This window comes from Anguilla anguilla, chromosome 8 (genome assembly GCF_013347855.1).
Source record: "Anguilla anguilla isolate fAngAng1 chromosome 8, fAngAng1.pri, whole genome shotgun sequence".
NCBI lineage: Eukaryota > Metazoa > Chordata > Actinopteri > Anguilliformes > Anguillidae > Anguilla > Anguilla anguilla.
This window is the reverse complement of record NC_049208.1, coordinates 14068493-14084568: the sequence shown is the minus strand read 5'-3', so window position 1 is coordinate 14084568 and position 16076 is coordinate 14068493. Positions and strand designations below refer to the sequence as shown.

Below are 16076 nucleotides of genomic sequence, written 5' to 3'. Positions count from 1 at the left end.
AGCACGAAGGTTGTTATTTCAAGCTTTGTTTTCTTAGCACTTGCACTGAGCAGGTGGCATGAAGGCAGAACCCATCGGGGGTGCGGATTGTTTTGTGCATGGCACACGGGTATTCTGATGGTGCAAGCAATTCACCATCACGAAGCTGGTCTTAACACGCATGCAATGCACAGATCCGATACCAGCAGAGTTAAAGGTTGCAATTATTGAAAAACTATTGAAGAAATAAAGAGTTATTAAATGTGTGACAGATGTATCCACACACACACACATTTCAATGGTAATTGTAAAATGTAAATTAATATATCAGATAAATATTTATCTGATATTACTATTACTGCCCAAATTTGTTCCAGTAAATAAATTTTGATTGGTAGAGCACTACAATTTGTTGGAACAAGTAAATGTAACATTTTTTGGCCTATTGCAATGATTGTTCATGTAATGCATTTAAATATAAGCGTGTAAAAGTTCCTAAATAATAATATTATTACTACTGTATGGTCCACCCTCCACATGATATTTCACAAGCTCACACTGGATCCAAACCCAGCGCATGGAAACCTCCATATCTCTGAGAGGAAGAGAGAGATGAAAGGCGTGGCATTCCCTCTGTCATGTCCCCATCACCCAGAGTTGTGAATGGGAACCCCAGGCTGTGTGTTGAAAGGCCCAGACTGGATGCTATTACTGGTGGGCTGAGTGGAGTGGGGATGATGGGTTTATATAGCAGTCTCATATAAAGTAGAAAGGAGAGGGTAATGACTGTTCCTTTGAGCACAATGTACAGTCCTGCAGTTTGGACCGCTGTGCTGGGAGTTGCTTTTTCAATCATAAATATTACAGATAACCGTAATTCCCGTGACCCTCTCCAACAAAGAAGGAATGCACCTGGATCACATGGTGGGAGCACGTCTGCGGCATCGCTAACACAATGACCTGCCTCCATCCCCTGTGAATGGACATGATTTGAACAGACGAGTTGTGACCAGATGACTGGATGTTTTAAAATGTTGCTGCCGACTCTTCAACATTCAAGCAGCTAAGCCACTGCTTTGAGGGTTGTTTGGGAATGTATTATTGTGCTTCTTAACATATAATAATAATGATAATACATAAGCCTTCAGACTAATTAAGTTCCTTGTGACTAACAAAATTATTTTGGAATCTAAAAGGTTTTTAAAATTATGACTGATTTAATTGGAAAAGGAAGGATGATCATGAAAAATATGGTCATGTGTCCATCTGTCCATGTTTGCCATGTGACCGGTGTTAGCCTCTAAGGGTCTGGGGAAAAATATACTGTATATTTTTTTATGAGTGCCATAACTTTTATTTCATCTGAGTGCCATACTATTTGTGCAACCTGGTTTGGATGCTTGAGCACAAACATTTGCACATATCATCACTGTTAACTCAGTCTATTTTCAGAGCAGAGATTTCTCACCTCCTTTTTCTACTCCATAACTGCGTAGCCCAAGCAAGCACAGGGCTACTCTGTGGGGTGGGCGTACTTAAATGGAAAGATTTCAGCAATACTAAAAATAGCTTGAGAATTAAAGTTGGTTGACTATAGCAAAGTTCACATTATGTGAACCCCCCCCCCCCAATCTAGAGCCCCATACAAACTGAATTATTCAGATGTTAGGAAACAAAAGCACAATCGTACGATAGAGAAGAATAATAGGCAAAACTGTTGACTGTATTGGAATGGAATTATGCCCCTTTAAAACTAACACATCTTGAAAAAGGTCCCACTGACAAAGGTTTTACTCATGAATCACGTGTTTTATGTAGTAAACCACTTCTTCATTACCAGGGACCCTAAAAAAAACACGCTGGGGAGCGGAAAATATGAACAACACATTTAAACAGTATGTAAAACAAAACACATTCTAATAGAAAAACTGCTTATAGAAAAAAGATGAAAATGTGATTATACAGTAACAGAAAACTAGATGATATAATGCAAAATAGAGTGAAGTGCATGTATTTATTTAGTTTTGAAAGTATTCTGTTTTACAATAGTGTTGTGCATGCAGGAAACAGTTCATTGACATATAGTCATGCTTTATTCAAAACAGCAGGCCTGTTATTACATCATCATCTTGGCTTTCAGCCAACCAGCTCACAGCCAGGAAGTAACATCTCTCTCTCTCACACACCGAACCCTGTTCTAGAGAACGGAAACCTCTTTCTCTCTGCCTTTCCGTCTTTGTGAGCAGAAAAATGGCGACAGCTGGTCTACTGGATCAAGATCAGTTAAGCTGCCCAATCTGTCTGGATCTATTGAACAATCCAGTGACTATTCTCTGTGGACACAGTTACTGTATGGGCTGTATTAATGGCTACTGGGATCAGGATGAACATGTGGATGTTTACAGCTGTCCCCAGTGCCGACAGACCTTCACCCCAAGGCCTGTTCTGGGCAGAAACACGATGCTGGCTGAAGTGGTGGAGAAACTGAAGACAGGACTGCAAGCTGCTTCTCCTGCTCAATGTTATGCTGGACCTGGAGATGTGGCGTGTGATGTCTGTACTGGGAGAAAACTCAAAGCTGTCAAGTCTTGTTTGGAGTGTCTGTCCTCTTACTGCAAAACTGATTTAATTCTTCATGAAAAACTGAACCGAGGGAAGGCTCATAAACTAGCTGAGGCCACAGGAAAACTACAGGGAATGATATGCTCCCATCATGCCAAACTTTTAGAGGTTTACTGTCGTACCGATCAACAGTGTATCTGTTATCAGTGTGTGATGGATAAACACAGAGGCCATGAGACAGTCTCAGCTGCAGCAGAACGAACTGAGAAACAGGTAAGGGTTGTTTTTTGTTTTTATTGAAAATATTTAATGAAATAATACATAGTCTGTGAACTTTCAATTGAGTCAGAGAGAGCTTACAAACTCATACAAGGACGTGAATCTCAGGGCTAACGCCCTCAGTCATACAGCAGTAGGAAGCAGGAAGTATCGTAAAAATAAACCAGCTCCATGTGGTACCCCCCACATACCATAGCGTGCATGGGAACTGGACTGGATAGGCAGGGCGAGGCAGGGAAGCTTAGGAAGTAATGGGAAACATTGCAAAGCAGCTTTCTGCCCATTGATTCATTGTAGAAAACAAAGATGGTTTAACAACCAACGAAAACCTCTTTTTTGTGACCAAAAATTATATTATGTGTAGCAGTTTCTGAAACAATGGATGTTTTGGTCCAGACGTTTTGGGGCAATATTTATTAAAATGCACATATTTTATGACATACTGTCACAATCTGCTATTCATAATGAACATAATGACCATTAATCGAGGTTCAAAATACCATCGGGGAAGTTATTTTGCTTTCAAAAGGCTGATATGCCCCATTCACTTTAATGGGAACTCCAATGTTTTGCACTCAGCATGTGCAGTACAGGCTAACTTCTGCGGCTTCTTCAGCTTAGGTTAGCTGAAGTCATGTGTTCCTGTCTAGTCAAATATTCCATTCCTGAACGGGAATCAAAATGGCTGCCACTGCTTGTTCATGCAACAATCCACAATCAACCAATCACTCAGCAGCAAGTAATACATAGTATTGAAGGCATTCCCTCTGTAGGATAGGTACAGTTTGACTGACAGGGTGACCCACAGTTCAGTGTTGAAGAGTCATACTGTACATGTATATTCTGAAAGGATTTTAATACCGTGAATTATAATACGGGAGATGTTTGTTTTTGTTGTTTTTTATTTATTTTTTATTTATCTTTACAGAACCAGCTGCAGGCAACAAAGTGGACATCCCAACAGAGAATCCAGGAGAGAGAAAAGGAGCTGCAGGATCTAAGGCAGGCTGTGGAGTCACTCAAGGTGTGTACTAGCCAGAGGAGAAGACAACCACTGGATGCTGGATGCATCTTTTCAAGGTTTAGCCAGGACTCTCCTACAGTCATCCATTGAGGGTTGGGCCACTTTCCAGCCCCTGCAAGCTCTATGAGCCACATTGCAGGGGTCTCTGTAAGCTGTAAGGCCGTGCTGATATATACAACCTTCCTCTCTGTGTGTCACCAAACAGCACTCAGCACAGACAGCAGTGGAGGAAAGCGAAGAGATCTTTACAGAGCTGATTAGCTTCATCGAGACGAGACGCTCTGTGGTGAAGGAGCTGATCCGGGAGCAGGAGAAGGCTGCAGTGAGTCGAGCTGGAGGACTTCTGGCACGACTGGAGCAAGAGATTGCTGAGCTGAGGAGAAGAGATGCTGAGTTGGAGCAGCTTTCACACACAGATAATCACATCGATTTCCTCCAGGTAACATTGCTGACATGTGGTATTGAAGAGGGTGTGTCTCATGCAGAGCTCACCAATGGAGCTGTTTTTCATATTTCGGACATAGTGTACCTCTCTGTGTCTTATTAGAAACTTACTAACCTTTTTGTCTATCCGTGTGCAGTGCTGTCAGGCTCTCATTGTACCTCCTGTATGTGAAGAGTCACCCAGAATCACAATTGACCCGGACACTTCTTTCGGGTTTATGAGGACAGCGGTCTCTGATCTGAAAGTGAAACTACAGGACCTCTGCAAGAGGGAATTAGTCCAGATCTCTAAAACAGGTTGATGGAACACATTGCTGTATATCATTTCACTACATGCAAATCTCATCAAGCCTTGTTGACAACATCTGTACACAATACAAAGGAGGCATTAAGCTGTGGTTATTGAATTTATCAACAACTTCTATGGAAAAAGCTATGATAAAAAAGTTTGGGAGAGAATAGGCTATCATATAAGCACAACCGGAATTGAGAGCATTCTGCTATAGTCCAGCTTCAGGCAGTATATGGTTTCCAATCCTTTGCTATTATCTTGCAGGGAAGTATTGTCTAATATGTCCAACACACCTTTCTAAGCAGGTTATCCCCACTTAGCTGTACTGTACAACAGAAAGATTATATTTGATTGTCACCCAACATTATTTAAAATAGAACTGTTTCAATTCCACTCCTAATTTTGTAATATATATGTGACATGGATGTGACAGTATTATGTGAGCAGCCACTTAACACTAATCTCACTAATGAAAAGATGTCAATGAGTGGGAATGAAAAAGAAATGTTTCAATAATTGTACTCTGTCTTTGCAGTGAAATGTGTGAACATAACAAAGATTCCAGAGCTCAGAACTTTTTTCGGTGAGTCAGTTTACGATTGCAGTTTACCATTATGCTATTAGTACCTCTCATGATGGGAACAGTGGCTTAACAGCATGTTATTATGTTCTCTGTCTAACTCTCTCCATCTCTGGCAGAAGATGTGAAGGGCATACAGATTGCACAGCCCCGAACCAGAGCCGAGTTCTTACAATGTAAGACCATTTTCACTTCGGAGGTGGGGGTGGGGGGGGGGGGGTGTGTGTCCATTGATTACATGATGGCTATAACACGTGCATTATAAGTACCTAAGATAAGCTATTTATGACATTTTTAAATGTACTGAACACTGTTTGAAACCGTATACACTCGTGAAGGCATTTGGCAGACACTTTTTTCCAGAACACAATTTCCATTTTTAAAAATATGTAATCAATTCATGCAACTGGATATGTCTACTGAAGTGATTCAGTTGATGTACCTTGTTCATGGACACAATATCAATGCCTCATCTGGGAATCAAACAAGCCATAGATTTACAAGCCTAGTTTCCAGACTATTATGTCACATTCACTAAATTTGCTATAATTACAACTTTTTTCATCTTTTTCTCCTCCATCAGATTCCTGTCAGCTCTCACTTGAACCGAACACTGCATACAACAAACTCCATCTGACTAAAGGGAACAGAGTGACACTGGGTACTGTGGTTCAGTCGTACCCTGATCACCCAGAGAGATTTGAGGTCAGACCCCAGATTCTTTGTAGGGAGGGTTTGTCTGGACGCTGTTACTGGGAGTTTGAGTGGAATGGGGGAAAAAAAGGAGTTGAGATATCAGTCTCATATAAAGAGATATGTCGGAAAGGATGGGGTGACGACTGTCTCTTTGGATTCAGTAAAACATCCTGGAGTTTTGTTTGCCTTCCCTCTGGTTACTTTATCTGGCACGATAAACAAAAATTGAAAATCTCCGCTCCTCACTTCTCCAGAATAGGAGTATACCTGGATCACAGGGCAGGAATTCTGTCCTTCTACGGTGTCTCTGACACAATGACCCTTGTCCACAGGGTTAAGACCACATTCACTAAACCTCTCTATCCTGGGTTTGGGTTTGGTTTAGGTTCTACCATAAAACTGTGTTCTTTATAATGAGAGACAGAGAATTACAAACAGCAATTTAAAAGATTTTTACATAATAATCACTTGTAACTTGTGACTTACTTGTAATTTTTAGATATCCAGTTTTTATATTACTGCCTTTGAGGATCAGATAAATATAATTTGATGTGGCAAACTTGGTCTGTTGTATCTCTGTTATTGTCTCTTTTTGTTGGTCTTCTTTCCCCCCACAGTCATGGAAAGGAATGTCTTTGGGCAATCAGGGTTATAGCAGAGGTCATCTAAATGCAAACATCAAGGGCAGTTCTCTCCCTTGAAAGAGTATTATTTTATTACCTTCTGGATGAAGTACAGGACACTCAGACTCAGCATAGCTAAAAAATGCACAAAGGATCATCTTCCTTTTAGGTTTGAATGCAATCTGTGACATTTAACTGAAATTATTGATTGCTTAATGTCTATATAGATAATGGTTGTTGAGGCCTGATATAATGTATTTTATATGTTGGATAAGTGAGAAGTTTTAACGGTTGAAACACTTGTGTTTGGTATTCACAGTGCTAGATGTTAAACAAGGGTGTTAGCCATTAAAACTGTTGGATTCAGAACATAAACAAATTTTACTTTTAATCCTCACTGTCCCAAAATAATGAAAGCTACTTTTGCATTTTATTTGTATTTCTGCTTTCTGTAGTTGTAATTAACATCATTCTGACCATGTAACATTCATTAATTATCAATTAAATGGTAACTAGATGATCATTCATTACTCATTCCAGAAGTAGTGTGGTTCATGTCAACCACAAGCAGATTCTCAGTACATACAGTGCCTCTATTCCCCGATGTTTATTCTCTTCATTCACTTCACTGTCATGCATACGTTCTTACCAGACCTTCCTCCAAAAGTAGCACTTAATGTTTGGTAGTAACAGTTTTCTGATTATGTCATCCAAACATTATGTTTTGCAGCCTTACATGATATTTTGTCACTGTATTTAATGTAGTTAATTCCAGCAACAATAAGGGGAAATATGAATGAAAAACTAATTACTTATAACCAAAGCTACTTTTGCATGTAAAATATTTTAAATTACTCAGTTACTAGCATATATTTTAACATTATTGCTTGCATTAAACTTGCTTACAATGTTCTTGAGGCAGCCATAACCACATGTAAATTCAAGTGATTAACAGGTAACAACTTGTTCTCGGCACCTTATTTATTTTCATAGTACTTCTGAAATCAAAATAGTTACCTAATAATTACACAAGTTGTCAGTATTTATCAAGTAAATACTAGGTAATTAACAGGCTGTAAAGCAGGGTTGCCTACTTAAAAAATAAAAAGGCCCATGGTGACCATCAGTCAGCATATTAAAATGTGCAGCTGCTTCTGGTTCTCTGGAAAAAAGAAGTAAATAAATATATATATATATATATATATATATATATCCTTACCATGAACACATTTTCTAGCACTCAAACTGGAAGTGTGGGAATCAAAAATACCTGACATACGTTTGCGAGAAAAAAAAAACAAACAAAAACAATTAAATAAAATCCTGATAATTTAGTAGGTAACTTAGATGTCCAGTTAATTTAAACAGAGGGATGCACAACCACATCATGGTATAGTGTTGAGGACAGGAAGGAATAGGACAGGAAAGAGTCATAAATCATGTCTAGGAATAAAGGCGATGAACATTCATCTTCTTACCGTCTTAAAGCAATAGCAAAAATTGGGGATTACAGCACAGCATGCTTGTAATCATTGTTCAGAGATAAACCAGAATCACATTTAAAGGCCTTCAATTAAAGGAGACAAGACACATCCCTTTTAGAGCATGCTCATTCATATTAATCAGTTCATTTAGCCGGAGAGCAGCGATGAATGATATCTGTATAAAAAGGCATTCAAACGAGAGCCAGCCTACCTCGAGGTAACGACACAATGAACCAGAAAATGGAGCACGCCGGATGTTCAAAGACCTTTTTCAAGTTTGAATAAATGTTTGCGATCAATGGCATTGAGATCTTCACTTGAAAAAAGCCTTCTGGAAAAGCCTTTTGGCCATAAATAACACAGTTTCAAAAAATTGAATTTGAGGATAAAAAAAGACCACCAGTGTAAAATATCAGTTTGTTTATCAGTGTAGTATATTGTTATTTTTGATATAGCTTCTTAGCTATAATACAATACCTTGGTATGTATATGTATAAAGGAAAGAGAAATCAGCCATCTTTGTTTTGAGAGATAAAATGCCAGTGCTCATAGGCTCTGACATTTTTTAGAGACAGCTAATACTTTTCTTTCTTCTCCTGCTGTCTAGTTTCATGTCTAAAATGCAGTCTGTCAGTTCCTTATTGGTTATACATCCATAGAAAATACAATTTTACATGGTTGTTTTCCTCAAAGAAAAGTTCATTTAAAGGTATTGATTTTTCTCTCTGTCTTGTTCTCAATCATGAGTTACACATACTGCACTGTACTATGCATTATTAATATTTATTATTATTATTATTATTATTATCCATGCATTCATCACCTAACCCGCTTATTCCTGGACAGGGTTGCAAGCATCAAGATATAAAAGAACTGGGGAGCTGCTCATTGGCGCATGAAGCCAATTCATGGAGGCAGCCATGTTTGACTATGGGGCTTTTTATGCACTGTGTACCTAAATGTGAAGGATCATGGTAAACTGGTACATGCAGAGCAATGACATGAACGCACATGGGAGCACTCTGAGAAAAGCTTGTCTAATAAACTGTGACGTTGTATCTAGTAGCTGGCTAGCTACAGGATTTTATGGAAGAAAACAAGTAACTCATTGTGACAGTAACTCAAGGAAATTTTTTATGTGGTTTCCAAATTTCCGCAAGTTAAAGTAATTGATGATTTAGAGAAAGGGATAATGCTTCGATGGACAAGGCCAGCATGCTAGCATGGGTTTCTTTCAAAGACTGGGTAATATCATTCAACATTACACGCTATAAATGAAAGTAGGATCTCAGAAACACACAAGTACCTGCAGGATATTGCTTTCTTCATTGCCCATCTAGGCAAGCAGGTAATGCACTTCCATAGGCATAATGAAATGGACTCAAGGAAATGTTCTTCAGCGTATGAATTTACTCACCAAATTCAATCAATTTCTTAACGGATGCAAAGTGCCTTTTCGTAGCACCTACCTTTCCCATCATCACAGAATGAGGAGATGCGGCATTGCATAGAACACAAGTGAAATGTTATAAATGAAATGAAAGCATCTGGAATCTATGTAATTATAGTGGATGAGGTTAGGCTAGGCAAGGCAATGGATGGGCCTGAGAGTATATGAATATCATCAGTCAGAGAATCTTTGAATCTGCAGAAAGCAACCAGGGCTGCGTCCGAATAGTCAAAAAAATGACGACCTATGTCTTTTCCTAACCACTTTTCCTTGTCATGAGGTCAAGAAAAGATGTGAAGGAGAATTCAAAAGGAAAAGACAACCGAGGTACTAAGAGAATCCGACTGCACTTACACTAGGCTACGTAATTATGCGACGGCGGATGTTATTGACGTGGGTCTGCCGTGGTAAAACTACAATGTTCCGAAGACGGACTACTAAAAGCGCATCTTAGATACTTCGCCACGTGCGTTCTTACCGTGTTGTTTCATGCAGGCTATATAAACGTGGACAACCCGGTGAAAAATATTACTTCATTACCAAGGGTGGAATTGAAATAAAAAAGGAATATAGGCTACCAGTTACAAAAGTGAAACGAAATGGTTGTCACATTGAGAATGGTTGCTCACGCTCACCCTCCTGTCCACTCATATTTATCAACATGGATCCCAATCACAATGATTGTATGAAAATAATTAAATTTATGCAAGATAAGCATAACATGTTAGGCCTACAAATTTACTTCTGTACATATTAAGTTTCAGACATGTTGAATTAAAAACAATCTGGCTGAAAATGTCTCATATCCATATCCATATCCAGACTTGTGTTATGGTTAATATGCTGATTATGATCTGATTATAAGCCTATGCATATAATGGCTTAGGAACCACCACACAACTCAATCATGTTGACCGTTTGTTTTCTTAAACGGCCGAATGGTGCTTTGCTTTAAATGTTGCTGCCGTAAAGAATTGTGGGACAGCATTATCTCCTTTCCTTTCGTAAAGGACGGTCCGGTGTGCCCTATGCTAAAGGAGATGAGATAGGATGCATTGAAACACCTTTCCTTAGCATTTAGAGAATTCAAACAGCTCTTATGGCTGCCACTTAGATACTTCCGGGTCAGTACACTCAGGAACCTTAGGAACCTTCCGAAGCAAAAAAGACTATTCGGACACAGCCCTGGTCTGGTGTCCCTCTCTATTGTGAGAGTGTATACAGAATTTTATTATAACCTTAAAATGTTTTTTATTCTTGCTCCATTAATATGTATGATGGTCTTTTACTTGAATGGTTTTAGCCTGGCAATAACACATAATGACACCATAGATCACCTTTTTCTTTTTAGCTGTAAACATGTGAGGGAGTGGGGGTTTTGGGAGACCAACCGCAATCGAACAGGGGTTCTTTAAGCTATTCACCAGGAGTAGAATAACCACTAATTCTCAAGAGACAAAAAGGACAGGGGAAAAAAGAACAAAAAGAAAAATACGCCGAAGGGAGAGTATCCCAAAGAAAAGCTCTAAACAACCCGCGTACTGGGTAACAAACAAAAACTTAAGGAGTATGAACCTACTGAAAATAAAAGAAAACTCGAACCGAGGCTGAAAAAGTAACACCAATGAAGAATTCCGAGTTTTAGGTTGTGGCACTAACTTGTTGCCAAGAACCCATAAAGCTCAAGATTGTTGTGCTAACTTTGTAGCCACAACAATCCACTACCGCAAGCTCTCAATCATTTACCTTACCACACTTGACAGACTACCGGCTCTAGTGAAACATAAGTGACACTGAAGCAAAGCTTATCGGCTTGCTAAGGGTTTAAATAGAGAGCCAACAGGTGCAAATGGTTAAAGGGGATTTGCACGCGTATAATTCAATCAAGGAAAAGAAGAAAACTAAACGGCCGTAATAACTGAAGAAAAGGTGCAGAAAAATACCAATGGCCGTAATAACTGAAGAAAAGGCGCAGAAAAAAACCAATGGCCTTAATAACTGAAGAAAAGGCGCAGTAAGGAAAAGAAATGGTGGTATCAGCCAAAACCATGACAACATGTTTGTATGCCTACTTTATAATTAAACATTTTAATCAATGCTGTTATTTCAGCATTTCTGAAATAATATAATTTAGTCAGGAACGTTTGAAAAGGCTCTCCGCATTCCACTCTGGCCCTAGCTGGTGTGAGGTCATTATAATACTAAAGTTTTTGTGTGTGTGTGTGTGTGTGTAAATGTCTCTGTCTGCACCAAAGTACATTCACACACATGTGAGAAAACAATTGGAGAGTGGTACTAACTTGAGGTACTAACATTTCTGTACTGGAAATCAGAAAGGTAAAGCTTTCTGCTATTCACAACAGAAGTCATTTATAAAATGTTAACTGAGACAGAACTCCATGCATTAAAACAATCATTATTATTATTATTATTAGTAGTAGTAGTAGTATTAGTATTAAAAATATTATTCATAATAATAATAGTGCTTGGTACTGGAAATGTATTCCACAAAGGTTTTCCATCACACATGTTTAGGGAGACTGTCATAAAGCTCAATGTTTTTTTTAATTTTTTGATGATGCTTATTTGGAGGTTCATTTGACATGTTCACACTTTAAAAAAGGGTTTGGATTCACTAATAGCGTTTAGCTCATATATGAGCCCTCCCTCTGCAGCCCCCTGCATTTAAATTCACCCAGAGCAGGAGAGCAGGCCTTGCAATGTGACCACCATGTACTGGAACCCCCGTAGAAAAAGGATTTGTCACCGTTAGATACTAAATTGATCATTAAACAGTATAAGCGCCCTCCTATGCAGACGGTTTAAATAACCGTATTGTTTTGGGACCCAGGTAATGTCCACAGCTGTCTCCAGAGGTATTGATTGTGTAAAATAATCTAGGTAAGAGCTGGGACAATTCCAAAATCAATTTAGCCACCGTAGCTGCTTATTTACTTTGCAGGCGGCCATCTAATTACATTAGAAATATATATATGAAGTGGTAGTGTCTCTGCGGGCTCAGGTAAAGAACCATGAACGCGCCAAAGCATATGGGCAGTATCATCCACACTGTGTGGGCCCCATTCTTACCTCATTAGACCATTTTATTGAACCATATTAGAAAATATACCAAACAATAAAACAGTTAGTGCATACCAAATGGATTTCAGTTTCGTTCCCCTGTTTACATCACCCGAGCCATCATAGTGTCGATTCAACTCTAAGAGCACATATAGTGGCCAATGGAGGTCAAATGTACTTGTTCAGAGTAAACTTTACTCAATTAGAGTTGACTTAATACTTAACATTGTAATGCGCAAGGTTAGATTACTGCCCGGGTGAGCGGAATCATTATAAAAGTAAATGATGAAAGAAAAAGAAACAGAAATGAACACAATGTCAAAGAGAAGATAGCAAACACAGAACAGCACAGGTTAAAGAGCAAACTGAATTAAAACATATTGGAACACACGAGTCCAAGCAGACACACACACATACTTTGCCGGTCTTTTGCCATGCTTTGGCAGTGCTGCGGGTGATGGCGTTTGATAATTTGGGTGATTCTTTTGAAGTGCCATGTTACCGGTTTAGAGTTGAATTAACCCTGTTAGATTTTACTGTGTATCCATTGCCCCCATCACTGGTCTGAGCACTTAGCACTGCATTTGCCATAAATTCTTAAAGTGTATTCGCCAGCAAATGCTGCTCTGGCCTGGTTGTAGGGTTGCAGGTCAACACTAGACCCCAGATTTGTCTATGACTCAACGGAATATAAATCAAGTGGGGTCAGTGGCAATCTAAAAGCTAGCGTGAGATCTGTCTAAGTGCATTCTGAAGGCAAACAGGACATCTGTCTGAGTGCATTAAAAGTTCCAGTGCGAGATTGGACCTACCAGAGCTCATGTGCTTTGTGAGCTGGCTCAATGAATTTGTCAGCTCGGCTGAGGCATTATAGCCTTCCCTGCCTGTGCAGAGAATGTTAGTGAATAATATCGGTGGTTTACAGGCAGCTAAGAACCACCAGCACCAGCAGGTCTTCTGTTTTAGAGCTGGGTGAAATGGCCTCGCCAGTGGATATGCTGAAACAGCTTCTGAGTCAAACATTTTGTATGCGCAACTTCATACATGCAAATTATTTCATTTAACACAAAGACGTTAGACATTATAATAACAAACACAGACTGTTACGGTGCGACATTAATTAGGGTTTGTCACAGCAGCTGTACACAACAGGGAAAGCATAAGCCACAAAAGCTAAAAAAATTAAAATTAGAGTATCACAGCACTCTTACTTGACCTGCACCAAGGAAATGCTAATAATTGCTGCTTTTCAAAATTATACACGTGGCTTTGTTTCAGACCGAATGAGCTCAACCCTCAGCAGGTCAGTGGAGTGCATTTTTTGTTTGAATCGAATGAATGCATAAGGAAGTAGGAATACATTTCTGGGCCATTATTCTTTCTCCATTTAGAGGAGGACTATGTCTCACTGATGACGTCAGGTTGTCTGTGGTTACCATTGTGTTCATGGCCAGGAAGAACTAATGCAACAGTGACCTGAAGGGACTTAAACCATTAAAACCGAAGCCATTATGCCATTCATCCAGTCGGACATTATACTGTCCTTCTATCTCTAAAAATAAACAAATAAACAACGTATGTAAAATCGATGCATCTTGTTAAAAATGAATAAATACATAATCAGAAGTTACTCCTTAAGAAGGCTCTGTGACAGTGAGCCTCAGCATTAGCATTTGGACATTTTTTAATTAATGGGGGCAGATATCCACTCCCAAGAAACAAGATTAAGCCCTTTCACCGATCTGACAAGTTGTCAGTTCTTACACCACATCATTTATAGAAGCGCAATGAAAAGCTTTGGAGAAAGATGACATTTATAATCCGACATTTGAGAAGCGCTGCGGCTAAAATCAAACGTGTTATTATTAACCGGACTGGTAATGTGTTTGACACTCGTAACACTTCCACCTGCACACATTTGCTTTGCATAATTTGCATAATGTTTTTCTCAAAAAGCAATGAGCAATTAGTGATGGTTATACAATAACCGATATGGGCCAGTCAATATCGTTGCAGGCATTAGCTGGGATTCCGATGGGATAATAGTCTGTACTACGGCATCATGCTCACAGATTCAGTGCTTTGATTTCTCTCAATGTGCTCAGATGTTCCGGAAAGGCCTTTTCAGGTAACCCCACAAGTACTTAATTTTCTCTGCTCCTATAAAAATGGCCATTGCCCTCTCAGGCATCCCTACCTTTCACCATTTCCATATTTTCATTCAATTTCTTTAATCTCATGCCCCTTCTCATAGATTTTACAAACGGAGGGTGAAGGCAGTTAACAAACTCATCTTTACGACTTGGTGCAGTCCGTACTCCAGACTCCATGTCCGATTTAAACTCATAAAATCTTCATCAAAAATAATGTGCACTCTTAAAGCATATTTTTTCTTATTCTTCTTCTGAATTAACACTTAAAGTTAATACTGTATTTCCTGAGGTTTAGCTTTTTAGATGTTTACTCCACACTATAAACTCACCAGAGAATACACTCACAATGTATCCCATCATAGCTCATTATATGCATATAATCCTGGCTGATTCTATCAGTGCTTCGAGTTTTGTCTTTTAGGACAGTGGTCCTCAAATTCGGTCCTGGGGGATCCCTGTGCATGCCTGTTTTCAATCCAACCACAATTACAATCCCATAATTCTAAAGCTGTTAAATTTTGAGGGATTTTTTTTACCCTACCAAGCCACATTGTGCCACAAATAGCCATGCATGCCATGAAGAAAAAAAGTCCCATATATTACATTTAGTAAAGACAGGTATTTTTTTTTTGTAACTGATCAAATTAAATGCTGAAATTAGGCTCCTAATTGCTTTGCCCATGATAATGAGCCAAACGTGCATGGTGTTAACCAGTGCTTGAAGTGGAGAAAAATAAGTACAGGTACTTGCGTGACCCCATGAGTAGGAAATAAAATCAGGAAAAGATTATCTCTCTCAATGTAACTGTTTGCAATACAGCACAGTGTGAACACGGGACTTAGTCTTCATAGCATGCATAGCTGTTTCTGCCATAATGTGGCTTAAGAGGGTAAATAATCCCTCAAAACATGCAAAGCGAAATTAAGAAAAATTAACGGCTTGTTAAAATTCTGGGATTGCAATTATGGTTGGAACGAAAACCAGCATGCACAGCAGTCTCTCAGGACTGAGTCTGAGAACCACTGTTCTGAGAAGCACTCATTGCTTCCGAAAAGCTATTACATGCATTTAAAACTCGCTGTTGGAAAAGATGCTTTCTAGATTCGGTGTGAAATTTACTCACTGAAACCAATTTTGCTGGCGACATCTGGTTTGGTGCACAGAACAGAAAATAACATGCAAACTGCCATATTAATCCCCATTTAAAAGTGTTAAATACTTTGAGCAAACTCCAGCTGAGCCCCTTTTACAGAAAATAAACTGGAAAGGTGCATACACTCCAAATCTAGTTTGGTCAGAATGAGATGGCTATATTTCAAACATTACAGTAATTCATTTTGCCATTTGACAGACACTATTATCCAGGGTAATGTACTCAGCTCACTTTTTTCATACAGTCCATTTCTACAGCCAGATATACAGCAAGCA

At 39.1% G+C, this 16076-nt stretch overlaps 1 protein-coding gene across 2 annotated transcripts; it reads left to right on the top strand.

Annotated features, from left to right (window-relative positions):
- The first annotated feature begins 2150 nt into the window (after positions 1–2150).
- LOC118232713 (tripartite motif-containing protein 16-like) lies at positions 2151–6870 on the top strand. 2 transcript variants are annotated; one of them, XM_035427765.1, is made up of 7 exons: positions 2151–2814; positions 3749–3844; positions 4050–4283; positions 4426–4585; positions 5116–5163; positions 5283–5336; positions 5744–6870. In XM_035427765.1, exons 1-7 carry the CDS (start codon positions 2230–2232, stop codon positions 6268–6270), a joined length of 1704 nt encoding a protein of 567 aa, XP_035283656.1. In that variant the 5' UTR covers positions 2151–2229; the 3' UTR covers positions 6271–6870. The 2 variants fall into 2 exon arrangements, with proteins under 2 accessions (XP_035283656.1, XP_035283655.1); XM_035427764.1 differs by having other exon boundaries at positions 5280–5336.
- The last annotated feature ends 9206 nt before the right edge of the window (positions 6871–16076 follow it).

Excerpts from the sequence above, each read along its gene's own strand:
- LOC118232713 (XM_035427764.1), top strand. The coding sequence starts at position 2,230 with ATGGCGACAGCTGGTCTACTGGATCAAGATCAGTTAAGCTGCCCAATC. Across the intron at positions 4,284-4,425 it reads ATCACATCGATTTCCTCCAG|TGCTGTCAGGCTCTCATTGT; the intron begins GTAACATTGCTG and ends ATCCGTGTGCAG. Across the intron at positions 5,337-5,743 it reads CAGAGCCGAGTTCTTACAAT|ATTCCTGTCAGCTCTCACTT; the intron begins GTAAGACCATTT and ends CTCCTCCATCAG.